The sequence below is a fragment of the Ixodes scapularis genome, unplaced genomic scaffold (assembly GCF_016920785.2).
Source record: "Ixodes scapularis isolate PalLabHiFi unplaced genomic scaffold, ASM1692078v2 PGA_scaffold3__209_contigs__length_174095766, whole genome shotgun sequence".
In the NCBI taxonomy this organism is placed as follows: Eukaryota; Metazoa; Arthropoda; class Arachnida; order Ixodida; family Ixodidae; genus Ixodes; species Ixodes scapularis.
The window spans coordinates 119,452,159-119,473,317 of NW_024609868.1; the positions used below are offsets into that span (position 1 = coordinate 119,452,159).

The window sequence follows — 21,159 nt, forward strand, 5'->3', positions numbered from 1 at the left end:
ACGGATGTCATTTCTAAACTTCTTAGGAATATATCATACAGCACGTTTTTGGAGATGTTTTAGTTTCATAGTGCCATCTGGCGCTTGGGGAAACCAAATGGTGCTACGTATTTGTATTCTGGCATTGACCTGGCCAGAATTTTATATGCTAGCATTTCTTTCTCTAAATCTTGATTTAAGGGTTTTCCTGGGTGCTAGAAGCTTGCCTCTAGACTTGTTATGCAGCATAACTAAAATATTATTACCAGCGAATTTACTACTTACTATTAAAACAGCCATAATGGCCAAATTATGGCTATATTAAATCAAAATACCTTTCTTTGGATGGGCCATTTCCGTTCGTGCCCACTTATAACAAAGTCGGTTACAACGAAATGGCGGCTATAGTGAAGCGATCACGACTTCCCAATCCTGTTTGCATTTTTTCAATGTATTTCTGTCTGTTTTTAGCGAAGGAATTTGAGCAGATCTAGCAGATCAAGTAAAAAGAAATTTCGTGATAATTTAATAAAATAAGAGAATTCGCAAAGGCTATCAAGTTGCAGAGAATCGCACTTTGCTGCAGCCGCAAAGCAGGCAGCTCGAGCGGGCAGCAGACGATGCTGCAAATGCCACGGGCGGCTGCCTCTGCGTCGTCGTCTGCTGCTGGGAGGCGGCTTTTCCGCATCGCACGTGGCATTCTGATAGGGGTGTTAAGAGCGCTAGCGACAATGTACCGACGGAGAGAGCCTAGACTTAAGAGAAAGAGCAACTCCGCTCATGGCAAGCATTTTCAATTTTAGGGCAGACGCTTTCTGGGCAGATTGGCACAAGTGCGCATGCATTAGGTTGTCATGTGACAAGGAATCCGAGCGGAGAAGCAGAGACGTTTGCAGATGATGAATGCTTTTGACTACTTGCAGCTCCTTATGCAAATGCGGTCCACAAACCAAGTGACCCTGATTGAGCAGTTGCCCCCTCTCTTACGTGTAGGCTCTCTATAACGACAAGATGCACACTTGGTGTTGTGCACACTCATGCATGCAAATATCCATCATACCGGATATCCAGTTAATCCGGAGGAAAATAAATCCAGTTTTTGATACCGGTTATCCGGGGCGTGTTCCAAAATTTACTCGATCCTACTCCAGGGTAAGGGTTTTGTACCTTGGCGTTCTAAAACCTACCCGCGTCCAGCGTTTTTCAATCTGTGTTGTCACGTGAAACGACCCGCCGGGGTAACTCGGATTCATTTGGGTAAGATTTGGAACACAGCCCCGGTTATTTGGATCCTTTAATTATACGAATATCCGGTTTGTAAAACCAGATGGCCGGATGTTTGAATACAAATATCTGGTTTCAAACCGGATATTCATATTCACTATCATATTCACCATCTCATGCAGAGTCCACTGCCTGTGTGCACTAAGGGAGAGTAGCTTGAGAGTATGGAAGGCTCTGGAAGATTGCTAAGTTTATCAGCCTGATTAGCAGTAGTATCGCTTCATCCTAGGAACAACTATAAAGTGTACAGATGGTGCACATTAAACTATCTGTTTAAGAACTTTGTGAACATAGGCATCTGGTTACTCAGAGAATCACTAAACCATTGTGATGCTAGAACGTTTCACGTGTGCAACACAATTGCCAAAGTGTGAGACAAAACTACAAATGGTGGCCGACTGTTCAACTTCTCTTGCAGGGCATGAGGCGGTTTGATGCCCGCAAGGCTGTGCTAGAGTCCCTGAAGGAGAGGGGCCTGTACAGGGACACCAAGGACAACCCCATGGTAGTGCCCATCTGCAGGTGAGCCATACTGGAATGCTGAGGTGAAGGCAAACTTGCATGACTTACCGCAGCGGTTCTCAAACTTCTGGCTGTCATGGACCCCCTGATCCACTCAGAGGTTGTTTAGTGCCCTTAAATTTAATAATGTAAAAAGGTAATTACTTAGAAATAATTAATGACTTAATTATTCCAAACTTTATTAATTTTCCTAAATGGGCCCCGGGCAGGGACCCAAAAGACATCAACCTTTCTTTTTGTGTAATGCATAGTTTCCACAAAATTGAATTTGCCGGAGTTTCGTAAAACACCCTGTTTGGTGATGCTGGCCTGCGTGCTCAAATAGCACGCGACTGAATTTGCCTTTTTAGTCCCAGGGCAGTCAACGAGCCACTCCGTCTTACTACATCATTGCTGGGGCTAAGCCGTGGCTTTTAAATAAATTTTACCTTGAAAATATTTACCCGTTGAAGGACCGTGTCACTTGAGGATCATTCACTAGGAGGAATTATGGTACAGACAAAAGTAGAAGCAACTGATTCTTGTCTTCCTCACAATCCCTTCCTTCCTTTCTGCCTAGCCGTTCCAAAGACATTGTGGAGCCACTGCCCAAAGTGCAGTGGTTTATCGACTGCAACAACATGGCTGCCCGAGCCGTGAAGGTGAGCCGGTTCGTGCGGTGCTCTTGGTCGGGACGTTTCGAGCCGACTCGTAAAATCTTGCTTCGAAATTCCAGGATGTGAAGGAGGGCAACCTGAAGCTTATACCCGAACAGCACGTCAAGATTTGGAACTACTTCCTGGAGAACATTCGGTCAGTTCGGTCCTCTGGTCACCGACGGGTGGCAGCTTCTGTTCCGCTATAGTCTGTTGTAGGTTGAGAAATTTAGTACAACAGGCTCCTTCCAAAAAAGACATCCGCTCCTTCCAGTTTAACGGAGCGAACATTGGAGCCTCTCCTCATCTCCAGCATTCGCTCTGCCAAAGTGGAAAGAGGGGAGGGCTTTGTGGGAGGAGTTTATCATGCCCTCATTAACCTTTTCCCGACTAAAACTGCTCGCGAATTTCGACATGCAGTACAAAGCACGCTCAGTGTGGAGGCTTCATTTGAGGCTCTGTGTTTGTGTTGTGTTCTCGACGAGCTCAGTCTTGCTTGTTGGCACGCTTTTCTGCGTGACCTTTTAACGTAGTGTGCGCTAGCATACGGGTGGTTCCTGGCAGTGTTCCATTTTGCACTCCCGTGATGGAAAAGCGCCGCGTCGGCGCTCGGCTGAAACTCGCATCCCTACGACGGAACGGGAGTCTTGGGCGAACTCCGACTCGGCGTTCGTGATATGGCAGAGCCAAAGTTGGGTTTATGACTGCAGGAGATGCAAACTAAGTTTGCCAGCCCCGTTGCAGTTCTAGCTCTGGCAGGACTTCCTTTCAAAGATGCTGCGAACGACGCCATTCACGCCGTTGAGGCACGAAACAAATGCCGAGTTAATGTGGAACATTCCCGCGAAGTGACAGTGAATATATCTTATGCGCTGCCTTTGCTTATGCTTCCTTTCCCTCTCCAGAGGACATAGAGGGATTGTCCGTTGTTTCAGTCTGTTCTGACGCTGCGCTGTGTTCTTTCCAGGGATTGGTGCATCTCTCGGCAGCTCTGGTGGGGGCACAGGATTCCCGCTTACTTTGTGGAAGTCGAGGGACAGCAGGCTCCCCCCGGAGCGGTGAGGCGGGGCTCTAACATCTCAAACCCCCGGATCTAGTTGCGGGTTTGGAGCGTGGAGTAGATCTTGCGTGTGTAGTCGAAGCTCTTGCAGGTTCCTAAACGGAGACAAAACTGCCTGCATAGGTTGCCATCTGTTTTGTGCAATTGCCACGATGATTATACATATAAAGGTTATTCTACTTTGTAGCCCGTCTGTTGAAGATTGTTACGACGATGCAAATAAGTTACGGCATAAGTGGGGTTCTGTGTTTTCAGTACGTACTGCTTGACCCCGAAAAGTAACCCTCGAGTCAGTTTAATGAAAATTGGAGACAACCAAAAAAGTCTGCTTAAAAGCCGTCTTTGAATAAGAAAAACCAAAGCTGAATGGAAAAAAACCTGCTTCATCTACTTCTTTTTTAAATTTTCGTCGCATACATGCTAGTCATTCATTATCTCTTAGATGTAGGAAGATTTTGCTGTCAGACAACATTAGAAAATTGCCGAACGACCAAGTCTTGAAACTAACATGAATTTAACTCCGAGGATATTCTATTTAAATTCCGGATATTTGGACGCATGCGGGGAAAAGCGGAGGTGTAGAGTTGTTGTTTCACCTTTGTCTTTCCTCACTATTCTTCACGTATGACTTTGACTTTTAATTTCTTTATTCCTAGAGGGGCGCATTCCTCTTTGTTCTTTTTGAGTCTCGTGCACTCAAAGGACAGAGTTTGATGCCTCGTTCCCACTTCAGGAGAGCAACAACGACTACTGGGTGAGCGGAAGGACGCAGGACGAAGCCGCAGAGAAAGCCGCCAAAAAGTTTGGCGTCTCCAAGGACAAGATCAAGCTCACCCAAGGTTAGCTCGATCGAACCGGTTCACCCATTGGTTTAAGTGCGTGGAGGTGGTGGCTAACGCGACTCTGTCTTTGACAGACGAAGATGTCCTGGACACCTGGTTCTCGTCTGCTCTGTTCCCTTTCTCTATTTTTGGATGGCCAGATCAGGTGAGACCCAAGCGCAGCTGTAAAGTTGCGCTTGTCTATCTACCTGCTCTACTATTTACGGCTTTGGTGGTGCACCAGGTAGTAATCCTGTACAACGCTCGGAGTTGATCGTGCATATTGGTAGCCTCTGTTCGCATTGTCCCGTTGGTTATTTTTACCGGAGCACTCCTGCCAGCCCGGAATTTCTTGTTCTTTTTGAAGATCTTTAAATGGTATACTATTTATGGGATCCTTATGGGAACACAAGAATTGCACGTATCTACTTTTAGTGTGAACACATGAAAAAAAGAGGCCACATCTCCACATGGTGATTGATGTTGATTTGGCCGAAGCTCTGGTGGTGCTGATGATACTGATTTTATTGTTCATAGCTAGTGCTGATGGTGCTGATTTTTTTTTATTGCTCATAGGTAGTGCTGAGTTCCGGGTTGCGTTTCGACTTCATTATTACTGCTTTATGGCCGGTGAAATGCAGAGCCAGTGGTTCTTCTAGCGGATTAGCTTGGATCCCTAGAAGCCGTGGGAACGCATCTCCACTGCTTAAGTCAACAGTCCATGTCAGAAAGAGTATGTGTGGTATGGATTGTGGTTATATACGCATTTGAGCATTTGACCGCAGCGCCCTCTCGTGTATAAACGTTCAGCCAATGCATGCAAAGTTTAACGCGATTATATAAGCATTTGACTGCAGCGCCCTCTCCTGTATAGACGTTAAGCGGCTACATGCAACGTTGGAGTGTAGCATAGTGGTTAAGACGTCTGCCTCGTAAGCAAGCAGTCCTGAGTTTGAACCCCGTGCGGGTGTACGTTTTTTTTTTAAAAGTGGGCCGATCCCGGAGGTAGTGCAATCGATGTGAGCACAGACGCCGGACGGAAGGACAAGGCTAGACCCTAAGGAGTTTCGCCCCTGAAAGCAAACGTGCTGGCCCTTACAGCATGACGTTGCATCTTCTCACGACCGTTCCAGCAGCATCGTTTCTAGCAGGTTCAAACGCAGAACAGGGTTAAGGTTTGGGATCTCCGAGGATGACGTTGCATGACGCCAAGGAAAACAGGTTCAAAGTTGACCGCAAACCCCTCACAGAATGCCACAAAAGTACACATTCTGTGCGTACCGAATTTATCCCTGGTAGGATTGAGGCAAGTCAATCGTGTTTCTTCGCTCTTTCTGTTCACACTTTATGCGCCACCAAGCACCCCAAATTCAAAGTGGATGGAGACCCAGGGATCACTACATGAGATTGGAAAAGTCCAAGGAAGCCAGCAGAGTTGATCTTGGCAACCGGTTTTGAGCGTGCAAGGGCACTGCGTCGGGGTGATTCTGTGCCAGGATATTGATCATAGATTTTTGTCCAGGTTGTGCAACCTATTTCTTCACCGTTTTGATGTCCTTCGTGAAGAAATTATTTTCGAGCTGACATACCTATACCTTTCTCATTAGTAGTTGCTCTATTGGCTGTACTGATCAATAGCAGTCTGATGTCCATGTGCAACATAATGGCTTATACGATACTGGCCTATACAAAATGCCCCCTGAAACCTATTGTGGACTGCCATTTTTAACTCAGTTTGCATTATAATAGCTGGCTCCTACCCAATTTCTCTGATGCACTCCCGTGACGAAAGAGCGTCACTCGAGTGCTGCGTGAACATTTGGCTAGGACACATATTCTCACTGGTGGATTCTCACCGATGCTAGTGCAGTACTCGTGTGAAAGAAAGCCTCATGTCTGTCCCTACTCTACAGACCTTCTTCACGTGAACATCATCTTGAATCACGAAACGTCCAGCATGGGGAAAAATATTGTTTTGCTCTCACCACTCACTGGGAACTGTTCACGTTTGATCGCGACTGTCACTCATCCTTGTTTTGCCTCTTTTGTATTTTTTTTACCGATTCCAGGTTGTGAGGTCTTTAACATCCTGAAAACTCAAGACTTTGGAACAAGAGAGGAGATGACGCAAGAAATGTTGTTCTCTTTGTTGTTCCAAGTCTTAGGTTTTCAAGATGTTGATAGTTCACCAGCTTGCCTGCATGTTCTCCGTTAATTCTGTAAGGTTTTTGTTTTTGTTTTGCGTCTGTGATACTGGTTATGCAAACTATGTGGCTCGGCACTAGGGTAGATAAAAAAGGTCTATTGGTGCTTGCATTCAGCTTGGCTTGTTAATGTGCGTCCCCTCGGTTGAGAGAGACGCGTCCCGATCCCTCCCTGCTGTGTTTCAGACGGCAGACCTTGCAGCCTTCTACCCGGGCACCTTCCTGGAGACTGGCCACGACATCCTCTTCTTCTGGGTGGCCAAGATGGTCATGCTGGGGAGCCACCTCATGGGCCAGCTGCCCTTCACTGAGGTATGCTTCGAAGCAGCTTTTATACAATAGCTGTTAGTGCCCCTTCCAGGTAAAAAATTCTCATGTACAAACGCTAAACCCCGCTCTACAGCAGAGGCGCTGCTCTCCCTCTCCCTGTCGTTCCCCACGCATGGCAAAGCTCTCTCTTGCTCCCCTGCCCTTCCCCTCTGTAGGCTGCCGCTGTTCCGAAAACCCTACGTGATCGTGGAGAAAACACTCCCTCTTCCCCCTCACCCTCCACCCCTCTGGCAGCCGCGATTGCGTAATACCCACGTGGTAACACTGTGCGAACACGCTTCCTCGCCTCCCCACTGCTGCCGCCCAGGTTCCGTTCTCGTGTGCTCTCCGCGCCTCTACAGAACAGCTCGCGTGCACACTTTTGCTTCTTCCACCTTAGGCGCAATCACGGGTGCCTCCGTTCTGAAAGAGTGTTTTACCACCAAAAAAAAAAGCGTCTCTGTGTCCTTCTTTAACACATGCAATCAAAGCACACATCTCAAACTTGTCTCCTACATCAACTCCACTGAAATCTAAGAACCCATTGCAGACGTACAGCACACTGGTTGAAGGCTAATCTTCTACAATGCCTTTCTACAATGCAGCAGCTACCGCTGTCAATCACAGCGCACTTATGTGTGGTCGTTTGCAATTTTTTCACTTTGTGTTTGTTTTTTTGGCACTAACACGACCAACCTACTTCAAATCAGTTTGTGTGCTTCCGTATAAAGTGCTCAATCCAGGTCATACTCTTTCCCTTTGCTATGCTAAGGAATGGAAGGGATGAATTTGTTGCCTTCTCCTTTCTTGCCGTGAGAAAGAAAAAGGGTACAGTACTTTGCTCGTGCATTTTATGTAGACCATTGGCATAATTGTTCACAGGGTACAGCCACCTTTGTTTAGTGGGTGGTGGAATATGGTCTGAACACGCACAGTAGCATTCTTCTCTGGAATATCAGATGCCACACATGCCTACACAAGCTCAGTGATGTAAAGTTTTCGCTTCTGGAATAAACACGGGGAAGGTGAATAGAAGTGGGATGCTTATTTGAATAATTTGGGTATTTTAAACTGTAGAGTAGGCCGACTAGGGCCATAAAAAGACAGTGTCAAGACCGCTTTTGTGCATCCTTAACTAATATTGCGACTCTGGTGCTGTCGAGGGTAGCTGATGTAGACATGAGTGGATGAAAAGCTTAGTCGAGCAGTTTAAGTGCATAACATTAAAGGGCCAGCCTTACGGATTTTGTGTCCGCAGATGTTACCTCAATGACATCACAGTGTGATGTGACGTTCTCCCAGATGCACTCTGAATGAGTAGTATTTAAAGGTCTTCTTTGATGTCACGTGACATCATGAGGTCATGTGACATTGTGGTGTCATGTAGCATGATCTCATATTACATCACCTGGTCTCATATGACAGGTGACACCTTGACGTGACATTGTCGCTTCCAGTCACGTGGAGTCATGATGTCTTGTGGCACTGTGATGTCACATCACTTCAGTGTCGCATGAAACTGAAGCTAGGTGACATCATCACAAGACATCATCAGGTCACATGACTCTGATGTCACGTAATATGACATCACATGACACAGTGACGTGATGTGATATCATAATGTCACATGAAGTTGCATCATGTCAGGTGCCACCAAATATGGCATCATGGTGTCCCGTGGCTGACCTGATGGTACTCCCGCCGGCGATATGAAGGTGAACACCTTACCTGGTTTCTTGCCTGTTTTACGGCTTCCTAAAGCTATTTTAACTCTCAACATCTCAAATAGTATGTGGCTTGGGGTCTAAACTTTGCGTTCTAGTTCTCTTCTGGAAGAGTGCTTGTTCCAAAACTTGCAGGAGCATCAAAAACAAGAAGAGGGCTGTTCACCTTCATATCGCTCACGGGTGTACATCACCTGGTCACGTACAACAGGTGACACCATGACGTGACATTTGTCACTTCCAGTCACATGGCACCATGATGTCATGTGACACTGTCAGGAGACACTGTGATGTCACATTGGGGCATCACCTCATTGTCACGTGACACTGAGGTTACGTGACACTATCACGTGACATCGTCAAGTCACATGACACTGATGTCATGTGACATGACATCACATGGCATGGTGATGTTATGGGATGTCATGGTGTCACATGAAGTCATGTCACATCAGGTGCCACCATAGTACGGCATCATGGTGTTATGTGGCATGACCTGGCGTGATAAGCCCCTAGTCACGTATGACAGGTGACACTATGACATGACATTGTCGCTTCCAGTCACATGGCACCATAATATGTCATGGGACACTGGTGTTACATCACTTCAGTGTCACGTGAAACTAAAGTTGGGTGACACCATCATGTGACATCGTCAAGTCACATGACACTGTGATGTCTCATGACAGCATGAGATCACAAGACAGTGACATTATTTGATGTGTCGTCAATGACGTGAGATCATCAAATGCCACCAAAATATGACATTTCCCCAAACATTGGCAAGCACCACATCACCTTTGTCGAAAGCGTCATGTCTTCAGGCAGTTCCCTTTTTAAGGACTTCGTCGAGTGACACCGTGTCGCATGTGGCGATGCCATCGTTGGCATTTGACGAGGTCCACGAGTTGCAATGAATTCTAAACACTGCTGGCACTGCGGTGACCCTCATGGCAGTTTTATCTGTAAGGTGTTCATTTGCTGCATTTCCCGGCACGTACTGCAGATTTACCACCTAGCAATCACGTCCACATGGGCACGGCATGTCGATATTCAAGAGCACATGAACCATGGAGCCCATGGAAGTCACCCTTGAGAGGCAGTGTTGGCTGCGATCACAGCCCACTCCACCTCTCAGCACGGCAGCCTGTTGTCAAAGAAAGAAAAAAAAAAATGTAAATGGAGGGCGAGAGCAAAGGAAGATGCAATCAAAAGGAGGCGAATGGGGCATAAACAACCAAAAGCAACACTGCCTACAAAGGAGATTGAATGAATGGATGGATGAAGGACAGCCTGTTAGTGAAGGAAGGAGAACATGACAACGAGCGCAGTGCGCAGTTTCGTTTTCACATCCCATCCATTTTTTTCAGCACTGCAACGTACCAGGTTCATCGCATGACACGGAATGCATATGATTGTGTGCTGTGAAGTTTGAACTTGCAATACATTCCTCCTATGGGGTGTTCGCCAGACCCGACCAGATAGTTGCGAAATGCGGGACATCGGATAAAATGGGGATGCATAATTGGGGTTGCATGGTACACCCTGTACTATCTGGCAGATACAGTATAGTATTGGAATAGTTAATACCGTGCTTTAAAAACTGCCGCATTTGTTTTGCCCTCCCCAAAGGTCCTGCTGCATTCCATTGTGAGGGACGCGCACGGGAGGAAGATGAGCAAGTCCCTGGGAAATGTGATCGACCCCATTGACGTCATTCGGGGGATTTCACTGGAGGTGAGACTTGCGGCCTTTTTCAGTTAAACGTGGGTCCGCCAGATGGCACCAATGCCTTTCAGAAAGTGATGCGAGTAAAAATGCGGGGATTAGAATTTGCTTTTGTTTTATGCTGATTAGAAGGATAGGTGCCAGTTATAATTTGTAACGTTTACAATCTTAGATATTATTGCTGCATTAGAACACACTGCTTGGAGCATCTGATCCAGAGGTTGCAAGAATTGAGGAACAAATTTTCTAAATAATGAGGCCTCCCACTCTCGGTATTGTAGTACATGGTAGGGGCTCGGCACTTCAACTAATACTCGTCTCTTCAACATAGACTAATGTCTTCCTTGCTTTCTACTATACGTCTTTCCTGTAATATATACTACCGTAAAATACCAGACAAGCGCCCACTCAAAATTGAGAGATAATCGCGAAAAAATGGGGGATGGGCGCTTGTCCGGTCATCAATTTTACATATCCCTGTACTGTGCATATTTTCTCAGATCTTACGAATTTGGGGATGGGCGCTTAGTGTGGAATGGGCGGATGCGTGGTATTCTACGGTAGGTAATATAATGAAGTAAAACAGCACAAAAAGGTACAAACGGAAGCTACACCGTTTTAATTCATCATGTATGAACAATACCAACTAGCCCGGCTCTCAACCTTATTACTAGCTAATGTTTTTGGCTCTCTATGGCCCTGGTAGCCTTAGCATTGTTCAAGCTAGAGCAATCAATCAATCGGCTGCACAAAAGAGAAAGATAAAATAAATTTTTTTTCATCTGGTCACTATTGATCATTTGGGAATATTAAATACAGTGATGTGATTGCTGCGCCCATTGTGCCAAACTGCGCCAAGGGGCTAACCCTGCTACATCCTGCTACATTTCGCCAAAATATGGGTAATTTGCGCCAAGCCTGCGCCAATGGACCAATTTAGGTCGCCTTTCATAACCGAAACTAAACTGAGTACTACTGTAATTGAGCAGGCGTGTGTTATGTGGCGCAAGCGGCCGCCTGACACAAAGTACCGTGCATCAGTTGTCCACCCGGTCTTGCATGGTTTTCCCGGCGTCTCGCGTTTCGCGCTCTTGTCTTGTAAATCTCGTCTCTCTTTTTTTTTTTTTTTTTTTCAGAGATAGACGCGGATGTGTGCAGACGCTCCGACGCTAGCGTGCCGGGTACCAGCCATGCCGTCATGCTGTGAAACGAAACCACGTTTTTGCGCGGCAGGAGTTACTTTGTGAGCTGAAGCAACGGCCGTGGGAAAACTATAGGTCACTGCCTTTCAGTCACCGTGGTCGCGCGACGTCGAATGTTGCCGTCCACACATCACTGCAGATATGGCACTTTCTAAAATGAAACTAAGTACCGCCGCAAGTTCATCAACATTCCTGTTCTTGTTTAAATCATACGTTACTACAAAAATCCACCTTTAATTCAAAGACTGCTCTGCCAAAGTATTGATTATCTAGATTCCTAACGGTGGGCCTTTTTTCAAAAGGGACCTTGGTACGTGAAAGATCTGCCGTGAAAGAAAGTTGGTGAAGAGAAGTGAGCTAAAGCAAAGAAGGCAATGTCTGCACGCTGAACCCGCACAGCGTGCTTGTTTGTCTCGAGTTCAGTCGTTGCACAAAGCGCTCCTAAAACGTTTTGAGGCTGGCTCGCAATTTCTTGCAGTGATGCACTCAGGTTCTTTATTTTTTGTGTGTTTAGCTTGTACCTTGTTTGCCGGCCTGGCAAGAACGCGCCACTGGACTGTCTTTGTCGCATGCTCGAAAGTTACATTTTGTGTACATTTTTGGGGATAAGTTAGCGACGGAGCTGAGGGGCATGGTTTCGGTTTCGATCGGACAGCCGTTGTCTGCGCTCGGGCGACGAAGCATGCCCAACACCAAGCCTGCCGAAGTTGGCCTCACGTGCATGCGAACATGGTTGCAAGACTGAGACACCAGCTGGGACGCTTGCAATTCATTGTTTTACATTTGCTTACTTTTGACGAAAACCTGGCACGTCGGGAACGAGTAAAACGGTGGCAAGCGGTTTTTCGAAATTGCTTGGCAATGCCTACAGCACTGTACACTTGTGGGATGTCTGAGCAGTAAAAACAGAAGCACCGAGTTCCCTCACAACACATCATATCAGAACACAACACAACACAAAGTGCCCTTCCTTTGCGCAGCACTTAAAACAAATATTTTTATTTTCCTAAAAATATCTGCCCCAAAATCCACTTTTGCTGCTCCGAAACACTGTCTTGGCTACTCCAAAAGCCGCTTTTGCTGCTCCAAAACGGTGTTTTGGTTCCTTCAAAGGCCACATTTGCTGCGCCAAAACACTGTTTTGGTTGCTCCAAAGCGTGCGCCAAAATGGCTCAGGCCAATCACATCACTGTAAATAGATCAATACATCAAGCTTTTTTGTCCTCAAGCAACCACCCAAACGTTCATAATAATTTTTTCAAACAATATATAGGTACTTATAAAAATTGTACATTTCAGTTTTCCTTATTTTTAAGAACAATACAGTGCAATCCACTTATAACAATACAGCTTATAACGATGTACTGCTTATAGCAATCAGTTTCTAAAGTTTCTAGTCCAGGTACAATGATAATTGGTTATAATATTTGAATTTTCGGGTTTTCTCGTTATCGTTATAAAGTGGATTGCGCTGTAGTTCGCAAACAATCTGCTACCCAATGTTACGAACGCAGCCTCTTTCTCAATTTCTGAGTTTTGTAGTTCGCAATAAACGCACCATGGAATGTGTTTTTTTTTTTTTTCTTTATGTTTTCTACTCCTGTTTGGTCATCAAAGAGACCAGCAGTATGATTAACTCTGAACTACAGTAAAACCTCGTTATAACAAAATGGGATACAGTAAAACCTCGTTATGACAAAGTTGAAGGAGCGGTCGTAATTATTTCGTTATAACCATTAGTTTGTTATAGCCAGTGTCCATTTCTTCCCACTATTAGCAAGCAAGGGGAATTATGATTGCTTTGTTATATCCATTAGTTTGTTATATCCCGTTTTGTTATAACGAGGTTTTACTGTATAACAAACTAATGTATATAGCAAACCAATCATAATTTCCCTTGCTTGCTAATAGTGGGAAGAAATGAACATTGGCTATAACAAACTAATGGTTATGACAAAATAATTGCAAGCGCTCCTTTAACTTTGTTATAACGAGGTTTTACTGTACCATAATTACTTTGAGGTTTCACCGTATCGAAGTGCCCCATGGCTCCAGGGCGTTTTTAATGAGCGCCGCGTGTCGACGCAGGACTTGAACGAGCAACTGCTCAACTCCAACCTGGACCCATCGGAAGTGGAGCGTGCCAAGCAGGGGCAGAAGGCGGACTATCCCAGGGGCATCCCGGAGTGCGGCACAGACGCGCTGCGCTTCGCCCTCTGTGCCTACATGTCGCAGGGTGAGGCCCCTCCTTTAGGGCATCTCCGTAATGGCAACAGAATACGTTACGGGAGCTGGCGACAAATAGGCGATGTCCGGAAGCATTTCCAACCGGAGTGTTTATTTTATCCTCATCTGTGGCCCGATTCCTTTCCGAGGACATCGCGGAAGTGTCTTGCCATTGTCCGGCAGGGTCCTGGCGGCGGGACAGCAACACCGATGAGTGTGGCCAATGCCCGTTCTGCCACGGGTTGCTCGCCAGCTCTGTGGTCCACGAAAACTTGCCTAAGCAGCCACGGGTCAGGGCGCTGCAATAGCAGTGACACTTGCGTTTGCTTCTACTTCTTGCTGGAAATTCTACGGCCAACCGCCAAAATGGCGCTACTGACAGCACAACGCACTAGCTTTTGTGACGTAATTTGTTGCCACTTGAGGACCATTTTCAGTCGATGGGCAGTGGGGAACATTAGGCACACCAGTTGAAGACATGTTCCAGGCGCTGCAACTAAATGGTATGCAATGTCGCGGCCTTGCTGACTGGTCGTAGAAACGCTGGCAAAGAAGAGTGAACGCACGTGTTGCTGTCGTCGCAGGGTCCGAGCCCTTTTCCGTTGATTGGCTGCAGAGAAAGCTACAGCTGTGCTGGCGTCTGCCCTATGCACCTGCACTGCTGTACTGCAAACAGGGTCTCGACAAATGGCGGCATTATGCAGTTGTGGAGTCACCAGTCAGAAGCCGAGGTTATAAACATAAAGACACGATAAGCATACCAGTCAGACATGTTTTAGGCATTTTGCTACTTGGAAACTTTAAGGTCTTGCATGGTCGGTAGGGCTATCAACAATCGGAATGTCTCTGATGGAATGCCTTCAACCACTGGCGCATGTTGAAGGGGAGGGTCATAGTGTGCACCATGAAGCATTGTGCGCAACACTGAAACAAATCGGTTTCTTGACTGACACTCTATCAAGAGAGTTTTAAAGAGGTAGCTTTATAGTGCCAACCAACCTCGGGAGCCACGTAAGCACAAAATGTGCCAGGTCGGCCAATTCGTAACCGCTATACGATCTTGAAAAAAACAGCAACCAGTGCCAAGGATCAAACCTTAGTCATCGGCTGACTCAGCTATTGACCCAGCATGCAGGAACGGGAGGAGCAGAATGTGGTGTGAGAAAGTGTGCAGAGTGGAGGGGGTGGAAAGGGCAAGGAAGAGAGGAGCAAAAACAGGTAGTTTAGAAAGAGCGCTTGGAACGGGGAGTGGAAAAGGCAGGAAAGCGCATTTTTCTTCTCTTGATGACCCTGAAAATTCAGTGCAAAAGCTTTGTATCTGGGTCGTGCTGGAGGGCAGTGCACGCAGCATCACAAAGAGACAATGGTGTGATGTAATCTGTTTGCATACAAAAACCCTGCCCTAGGTACCACATAAGCTAAGAGCACTACTCACCCCAGGCACTGAAAGACTAAGGATCATCCTACCCTAGGCACCACCCAAACTAAGAGGATTACCCACTTTATAAAGCTACCGCATTTAAATGCATTTGGCAGAATGATTAAACATGCAGCCAATTTTCTACTGTCTCACCCTATGATGGATTGCAGTGGATGCTACGAGCCACCGTGAACCCAGCACCGTGAACATCTTGCATAACTACGCACCTTGCAAATCGCTGTGCCCCTTTTGAAGGCTACGTGACACTAAAGGGCTGTTCAGACAGGACACATTTTCTGCGGTCACAGCATTTGCTGTACCGGATGTAGAAGTTTTCCTCCGGTTTCGGTCCGCTTTGGCACATTTATTTTGCCGGGGGGGGGGGGGAGGGGGGGAAAGCTTTCCTCTACTTGTTTTCTCGAAAAGTGGCTTGAAGCGTATTCATCATGTAGGTCTGGACAGTCACTCACACACTCTGTTGGTTGTCGTGAAGGCCTCTGCCGTTGTTGTCGATCCCCAATCTCCTGAAAACCAGAAAAGGGAGTACTAGACGACAGCGAGGAGGAAAACCGAGTTGTTTTTGTGGCTGACGTCCTCGTGGGAAATGTATGCGCACGCCGCAACTTTCATGCTTCTTGAGATGCAGCTGCGTTTTAGAACTATAGCTTTAGAGGTGACACTATTCAGGAATTTCGGTGTCAGCGTTTGTTGTCTGTCGTCACAGCAGAGATGAAAAACAGTTCTCTCCGCTCGTGGCGCGAGGAGAGAGGTCTGGTGTTCCCATTGCTTGCGCCGTGCGAAAAGGAAAGAGAAGAGCTCCGACAACCCGCCAAAAACGGCGCAACGACGAGGAAGCGTCGGCAGAGCATCTTCCCTTGTCGTCTGCTAACAATAACTTCAAAACGGGCGTTTTCAAGCATTACTCGCGTTATGCGAAATCCCACTTTGGCAGTATCCAGTTGCTACGCGTAATGTTGGAGGGTTTTAGAAACTTTCATTGTATTCGATTTCACTGTAACATCTCTACTTCTCGAACGCAACTCGAAACATAAAATATATTCTGCCAAAACTCCTCGCCTTTCACCCGCCATCCCCGCAAAGCTTTACCTGCTTTCTTTACATGCATCCTCCTCTGCACTCTTCGCTGAATGCTAACATTACCCCCTCCTTTCACGGCTCAACAACATCGAGGAAACCTGCGCCTCCGCTTGTGTCATCACTGCCACAGGCGTCCTAATAGTGTTGCCGAGCCAAGGTCGTACTCCCTCCCAGGAGTGAGCGCGGAGGGAACGGCTGGCTTTTGCATATTGCGACCAGCATCGCGCTCACATTGAGGATCCCGAGCTATGACAGGACAAGGCGGATGCATGTACACAGCGACGTGCAGCTATTGCTTTTGCTTCTTTTACAATGTGGGCGAAAAAGGCGCCCGTTTTTTTGCCGTGTGCGGCATCTTCTGTGTCCTGTCAGGGCAGCCTTTTGCACAGCGATCAATTGACTTTGATGACTTGTAGCGCCCCCGGCAGTCCATCGTGGGATTGTACAAAGTGTAATAGTCAAAATTTCTCACCGCATACTTTTGTGTCCTTTGTTTGGATCCAATCTGCAGGCCGTGACATCAACATGGACATCAACCGCGTCGAGGGTTACCGGCACTTCTGCAACAAGATCTGGAATGCCACCCGCTTTGCCCTTATGTCCATCGGGGAGGACTTCAAGCCTAAGGAAGTGGCAGCAGTGAGTTGGGCCCTTGTATTCTATCCTACTGCTTCGTTTCACGAGAGAGCCTTCTTTCTTGTGGCGGGTTTCTGTTGCGTGGTCTGTGCCTGCTACGAATGAACACTAAAAAATCCTCTAGAATGGCCCACCTGTCAGCACACTTTTTACTATCTCACTGGTATGTAAAACTAAGATTTAGGTGGTTTTCAGCCCACTCTGTTTGCGAAAACCTTGAGCCTAGTGGTATTTGGGTCACATGCAAGTTCCCTGCAGGTTGAGGAATCTCCCGAGCATGTCCCGTTTCCTACGACATAAGCCTCGATAAATTATCTTTTTTTTTTATCCATCACCAGAAAACACTGCATCTGCAGTACAACCCCCCCCCCCCCCCTTTCCCAGGAAAACACTTCCCAATTTAAAGAAAAATAGACCCTGAAAATACGGAACCCCAGTCATGACCTGTCTGTTGCATTGGCAACATTAAATTCCGTTCTCTTTGTGCACCTCTTCCAGGTCTCTGGGAAGGAGTCTCCGATGGACCGCTGGATCCTCTCTCGACTGGCGGCCGCCACGGAGACTTGCAATGCGGGGCTGGAGGCCTACGACTTCCCCCAGGTCACCACCGCCATCTACAGCTTCTGGCTGTACGAGCTGTGCGACGTCTACTTGGTGAGGTGCCCGGCAGTTTGAGCACCGATTCAAACCGCTTGCCAATGAACTTGTAGTGAGAATGGTGCGCACAAAAGGTGACCACCAAGGAAAGGAGCACACACACAGCGGCATATGTGGGCTTTCTACTGCGTCAGCTGTGCCCAGCTCATCATACTGGGTCCTGTTGCCAAAAATGAATGTAGCATGTGTGCAATTATCCCGGGTGGCTTTGACACTGGCAGAGGGCAAGTACATCAGCGATATCCTCGCCCTTTAGCCGATAATAGTCGCGGTGGAGGCGCAGTGCGTTCGGCCAATCGCGATTGCTCCGGGGTTCATCTGATCGCGCTCCTCGCCACCCGGTCCTTTTCACCTTCGGTTGCCCGTGCCCTCAGCGCTCCAAGTCTTTGCGTGCAAGAATCGGGTGGCCAAAGCACTTGCCGGAGCAAGCGGCAGCTGCTCGACGGCGTAAACGCACCCGTGGGAGAGACTGCTATCGACGTGTAGACGCCGACAGTCTCACCCTGGGCGTTAGGATGGAACGCATTTGACGTCAATATCATGCTGCGTGTCAACATGAAGCGGCACGTAGAAGAGAGCCTTACCGAGCGAGGAATTGGCACGCTGTTGCGACCAAGCAATTTGTGCGGCGCGTCAGCGATGTTTGGTGCTAGCCACTTTGTGTGTGATCAGCTGAGTTTACACGAGATGCCGTGCGGTGCAGCATCGCCAGAATTTCCAGTCAATCAGGACGCAACGTCATCTAAATGTTGCACAAGCTGACGCTGCCCTTTCGCATCACGTCGCGCGATTGTCTGCGCAGTTTTATTTCTTTCGTAGCTGTCTTCTGTGTGTGCTGTTCTCACCGTCTGAAAGCACGTTGCACCAACTAGCAAGTTTAAAATATATGTATATGGTGTTATGATTCCCGGGGCTCGATCTAAAATTGGCCCTAAAACTCAGCGCCTACCCATAGCAATCTCGAATTTTTATTAAAGGTGTATCTTAATGGTGCATTTTACCTCCTGAAATTTCAAGGCATAGCTACGTTCCTGTATAAAATGAGACCACCCTTGACATTGTCAGTGGCTCACAGCAACACAGGCGAGAGTTAACTGAGGGCTATGCTTGTGCCACTATCTTCTGATGCAGGCGAAGCTAGCAGACGACAAAACTCGGTCGAAAGCAGACAACACTGTTTTCAATTGAGGCATGTTAATCGCAGTTGCCATCGAACGTGACATTTTCTCCGTGCCACGGGTAGACTGTACCAATTTGTCTCAATCTTGCAGAAAGGTTTCGGTCACCACAAGCGTCAAGACGGTCTCGAGAATTTATATTTCGTCAGAGACTTGTTTGACCGCACCAGCCCCTTGCAACAACCATCTGCAGGAATCCCTGAAGCCTGTGTTCCAAGGCAGTGACGCGGAGGCAAAGGTGGTCTCCTCGGAGGTGCTGCTGACGTGCCTGCACGCTGGGCTGCGTCTGCTGCACCCCCTTATGCCCTTCCTTACCGAGGAGCTCTACCAGCGGCTGCCGAGGCGGTCGGCTTCGCTGGCTCCCAGCATCTGCGTCGACAGGTACCCTGAAGTGACAGAGGTAGGGGAAAGAGACGAAGCACTCCATTCTTCATTCATTTTGTGCAGTGGGCTAGAATGATGTGTTACCCTCCCGTAAAAATGCATTTTCTTGTGCTCGGCGGCGTAATGAAGCAGCGACACGCTTTGGGCGTTCTAGTTTGTTTAGCTTACATCACATTCAGATAGCGTTTGGCTTTGGCTTTTTTTGTTTTTCTTAAGAAAGGAAACTTTTTTCTTTTTTGGATGGCTATGCATACATATGAAAGTTTACCTCTTTTTTTTCTCTGTGATATGTGCAGTGTCTTCATTCGACCCTCTCCTTTGTTTTGCTTTTCTTTTGTGAGTATGGTAGTGTTTAGGGCAGAGTGTTTGCGGAAAATAAGCAGCTAAATAATTGGGCCTAAAATTTATGGATGAGATAAATACAAGAAATAGTATTGTGCTTATTCTCCAAAGTAATCTGTACAGTATAAACGAGCGTGGACAACTACAGATGGGGCAGGTATTTACAGGCTCTCTTGAACTTGGTGTAACAAAGGGCCTCGATTTTCTCTGGTCGTTTGAGCCACAATTATGGGCCACAACATGTGCGTAATAAACACACATGTTTACTACAAACGTATAATTAATGTGTAAAGATAAATTAATTGAGCCATACTGATTGACTGGATATAAAGGTAGAAAGGCATTGAAATAATTTGGTGTCTTTCTGTCCTCTGTATTCCCATTTGATCACATACACTCATCTGCACATTTGAGCTATATTTCTTCTTTAAAGATTGTGAAAAGATGATGAAAAGTACCTGTGATGCAGTCTTGTGATAAACACACACATGCATTTATTACGGACCTCGCATTCATTAAGTCTGCACGTTTTAAACTCGGTGTCTGTTTCGGTGAGGTTAACCGTCTTCAGGGCTTCTTTCGCTCTTCTTCCCATGCAATGAAGTGAAGCTTTGATTGGCACGGCACTTCTTGCCTTCTTTTTCTGAGGACACGAGCATAAATCTTCAAATTTGTCTAGTCACACCGGCTCCTTAGTGCTGTCAGAGGTGAAGGGGGTAGGGCTGCTGGATGCTGCTCATTGTTACTTCCGGTGTGGAAGCGGGTAGCGCTTGGCCACTAGAGCCTGCTGGCCTCTGCTAGCCACCCCCGACACTACGTAGAATAAATTAGTGCACTTCGTCAAGTTGTTGTCCTCGCATTGGCACAACAAAAGATGCCCAGGACGAGAGCACCACCGCTTTCGCCGACAGCGATACACAGAAGCTCCCAAACTCGGTGAATGCACTACAAATCTGTTCCATCATATGTCAAGGCGATGTTATTAATAATATGACTGCCAGACTCTGCACTCTTATTGAGAGTGTAACAAACACCTTTTCTGACAAGCTCGTTTGTGGTGCCTTGTAAGTCAGTTTGGAGCTTGTTATAATGTTTCCTCATATAATCAGTTATGGTTATTTGAAAAGTATGAGAGCCTTCTGCTGCATCTCTCTTCCATAAATGAGTGGTGTATGTGCTGCATTTTAGGAAGATATCATACATCAGGGGCTGAAGCTGAAACAAATGTCGCCTTGTATTTTCCTAGTACTGTTGCGCCCGCTTATAATGAAGTCGGTATAGTGAATTGTTGGCTAAAGCAAAGCAGTCATGATTTCCAATTCCCATTTGCACTTTTTTACTTATTTGTGTCTGTTCTTAGCAAAGGAAATTTAGCAGCTCCTACGGATATAGCGAAGAAAAATTTTGTGATAATTGAAAAAAAAGCTCGAGGTGCACCTATGCATTTCTTATGAGTTGTGAATGCGAAAGCATGCAAGCTGCTTGTCCGCTTTCTTTGTCGTCTGCTGCATACTAGCGCGCGCGCGCTTCGGGATCTCGGAGGTTATGGCACAGCGGCCAATGGAAGCCCCGTCGACGCGCCAGCCAACGGAACCGAAGGCGAATCGCTCCTATTGGGATCACGGAAACTGAGAGCCGTTTTTGCTCTTCGAACTGATGATGTCTGCTTGCTCCATGAGACAGCTAATGCTTTTGCAATAATAATTAGATTCAGAAAGTTTACCAAGTTGCAGACAGCCGCAGTTTGCTG

At 46.9% G+C, this 21,159-nt stretch overlaps 1 protein-coding gene across 1 annotated transcript in view; it reads left to right on the forward strand.

Moving 5' to 3' along the window:
• LOC115308401 (valine--tRNA ligase) overlaps positions 1–21,159 on the forward strand; it is a 59,750-nt gene that overhangs the window by 28,334 nt on the left and 10,257 nt on the right. Inside the window, exons 11-22 of the mRNA XM_029966300.2 lie at positions 1,682–1,785; positions 2,345–2,426; positions 2,501–2,577; positions 3,388–3,478; positions 4,214–4,319; positions 4,397–4,467; positions 6,692–6,817; positions 10,171–10,275; positions 13,557–13,704; positions 16,724–16,851; positions 17,347–17,502; positions 18,877–19,083. Coding sequence (XP_029822160.1) covers positions 1,682–1,785; positions 2,345–2,426; positions 2,501–2,577; positions 3,388–3,478; positions 4,214–4,319; positions 4,397–4,467; positions 6,692–6,817; positions 10,171–10,275; positions 13,557–13,704; positions 16,724–16,851; positions 17,347–17,502; positions 18,877–19,083 — 1,401 coding nt within the window. The remainder of the gene's footprint in view (positions 1–1,681; positions 1,786–2,344; positions 2,427–2,500; positions 2,578–3,387; positions 3,479–4,213; positions 4,320–4,396; positions 4,468–6,691; positions 6,818–10,170; positions 10,276–13,556; positions 13,705–16,723; positions 16,852–17,346; positions 17,503–18,876; positions 19,084–21,159) is intronic.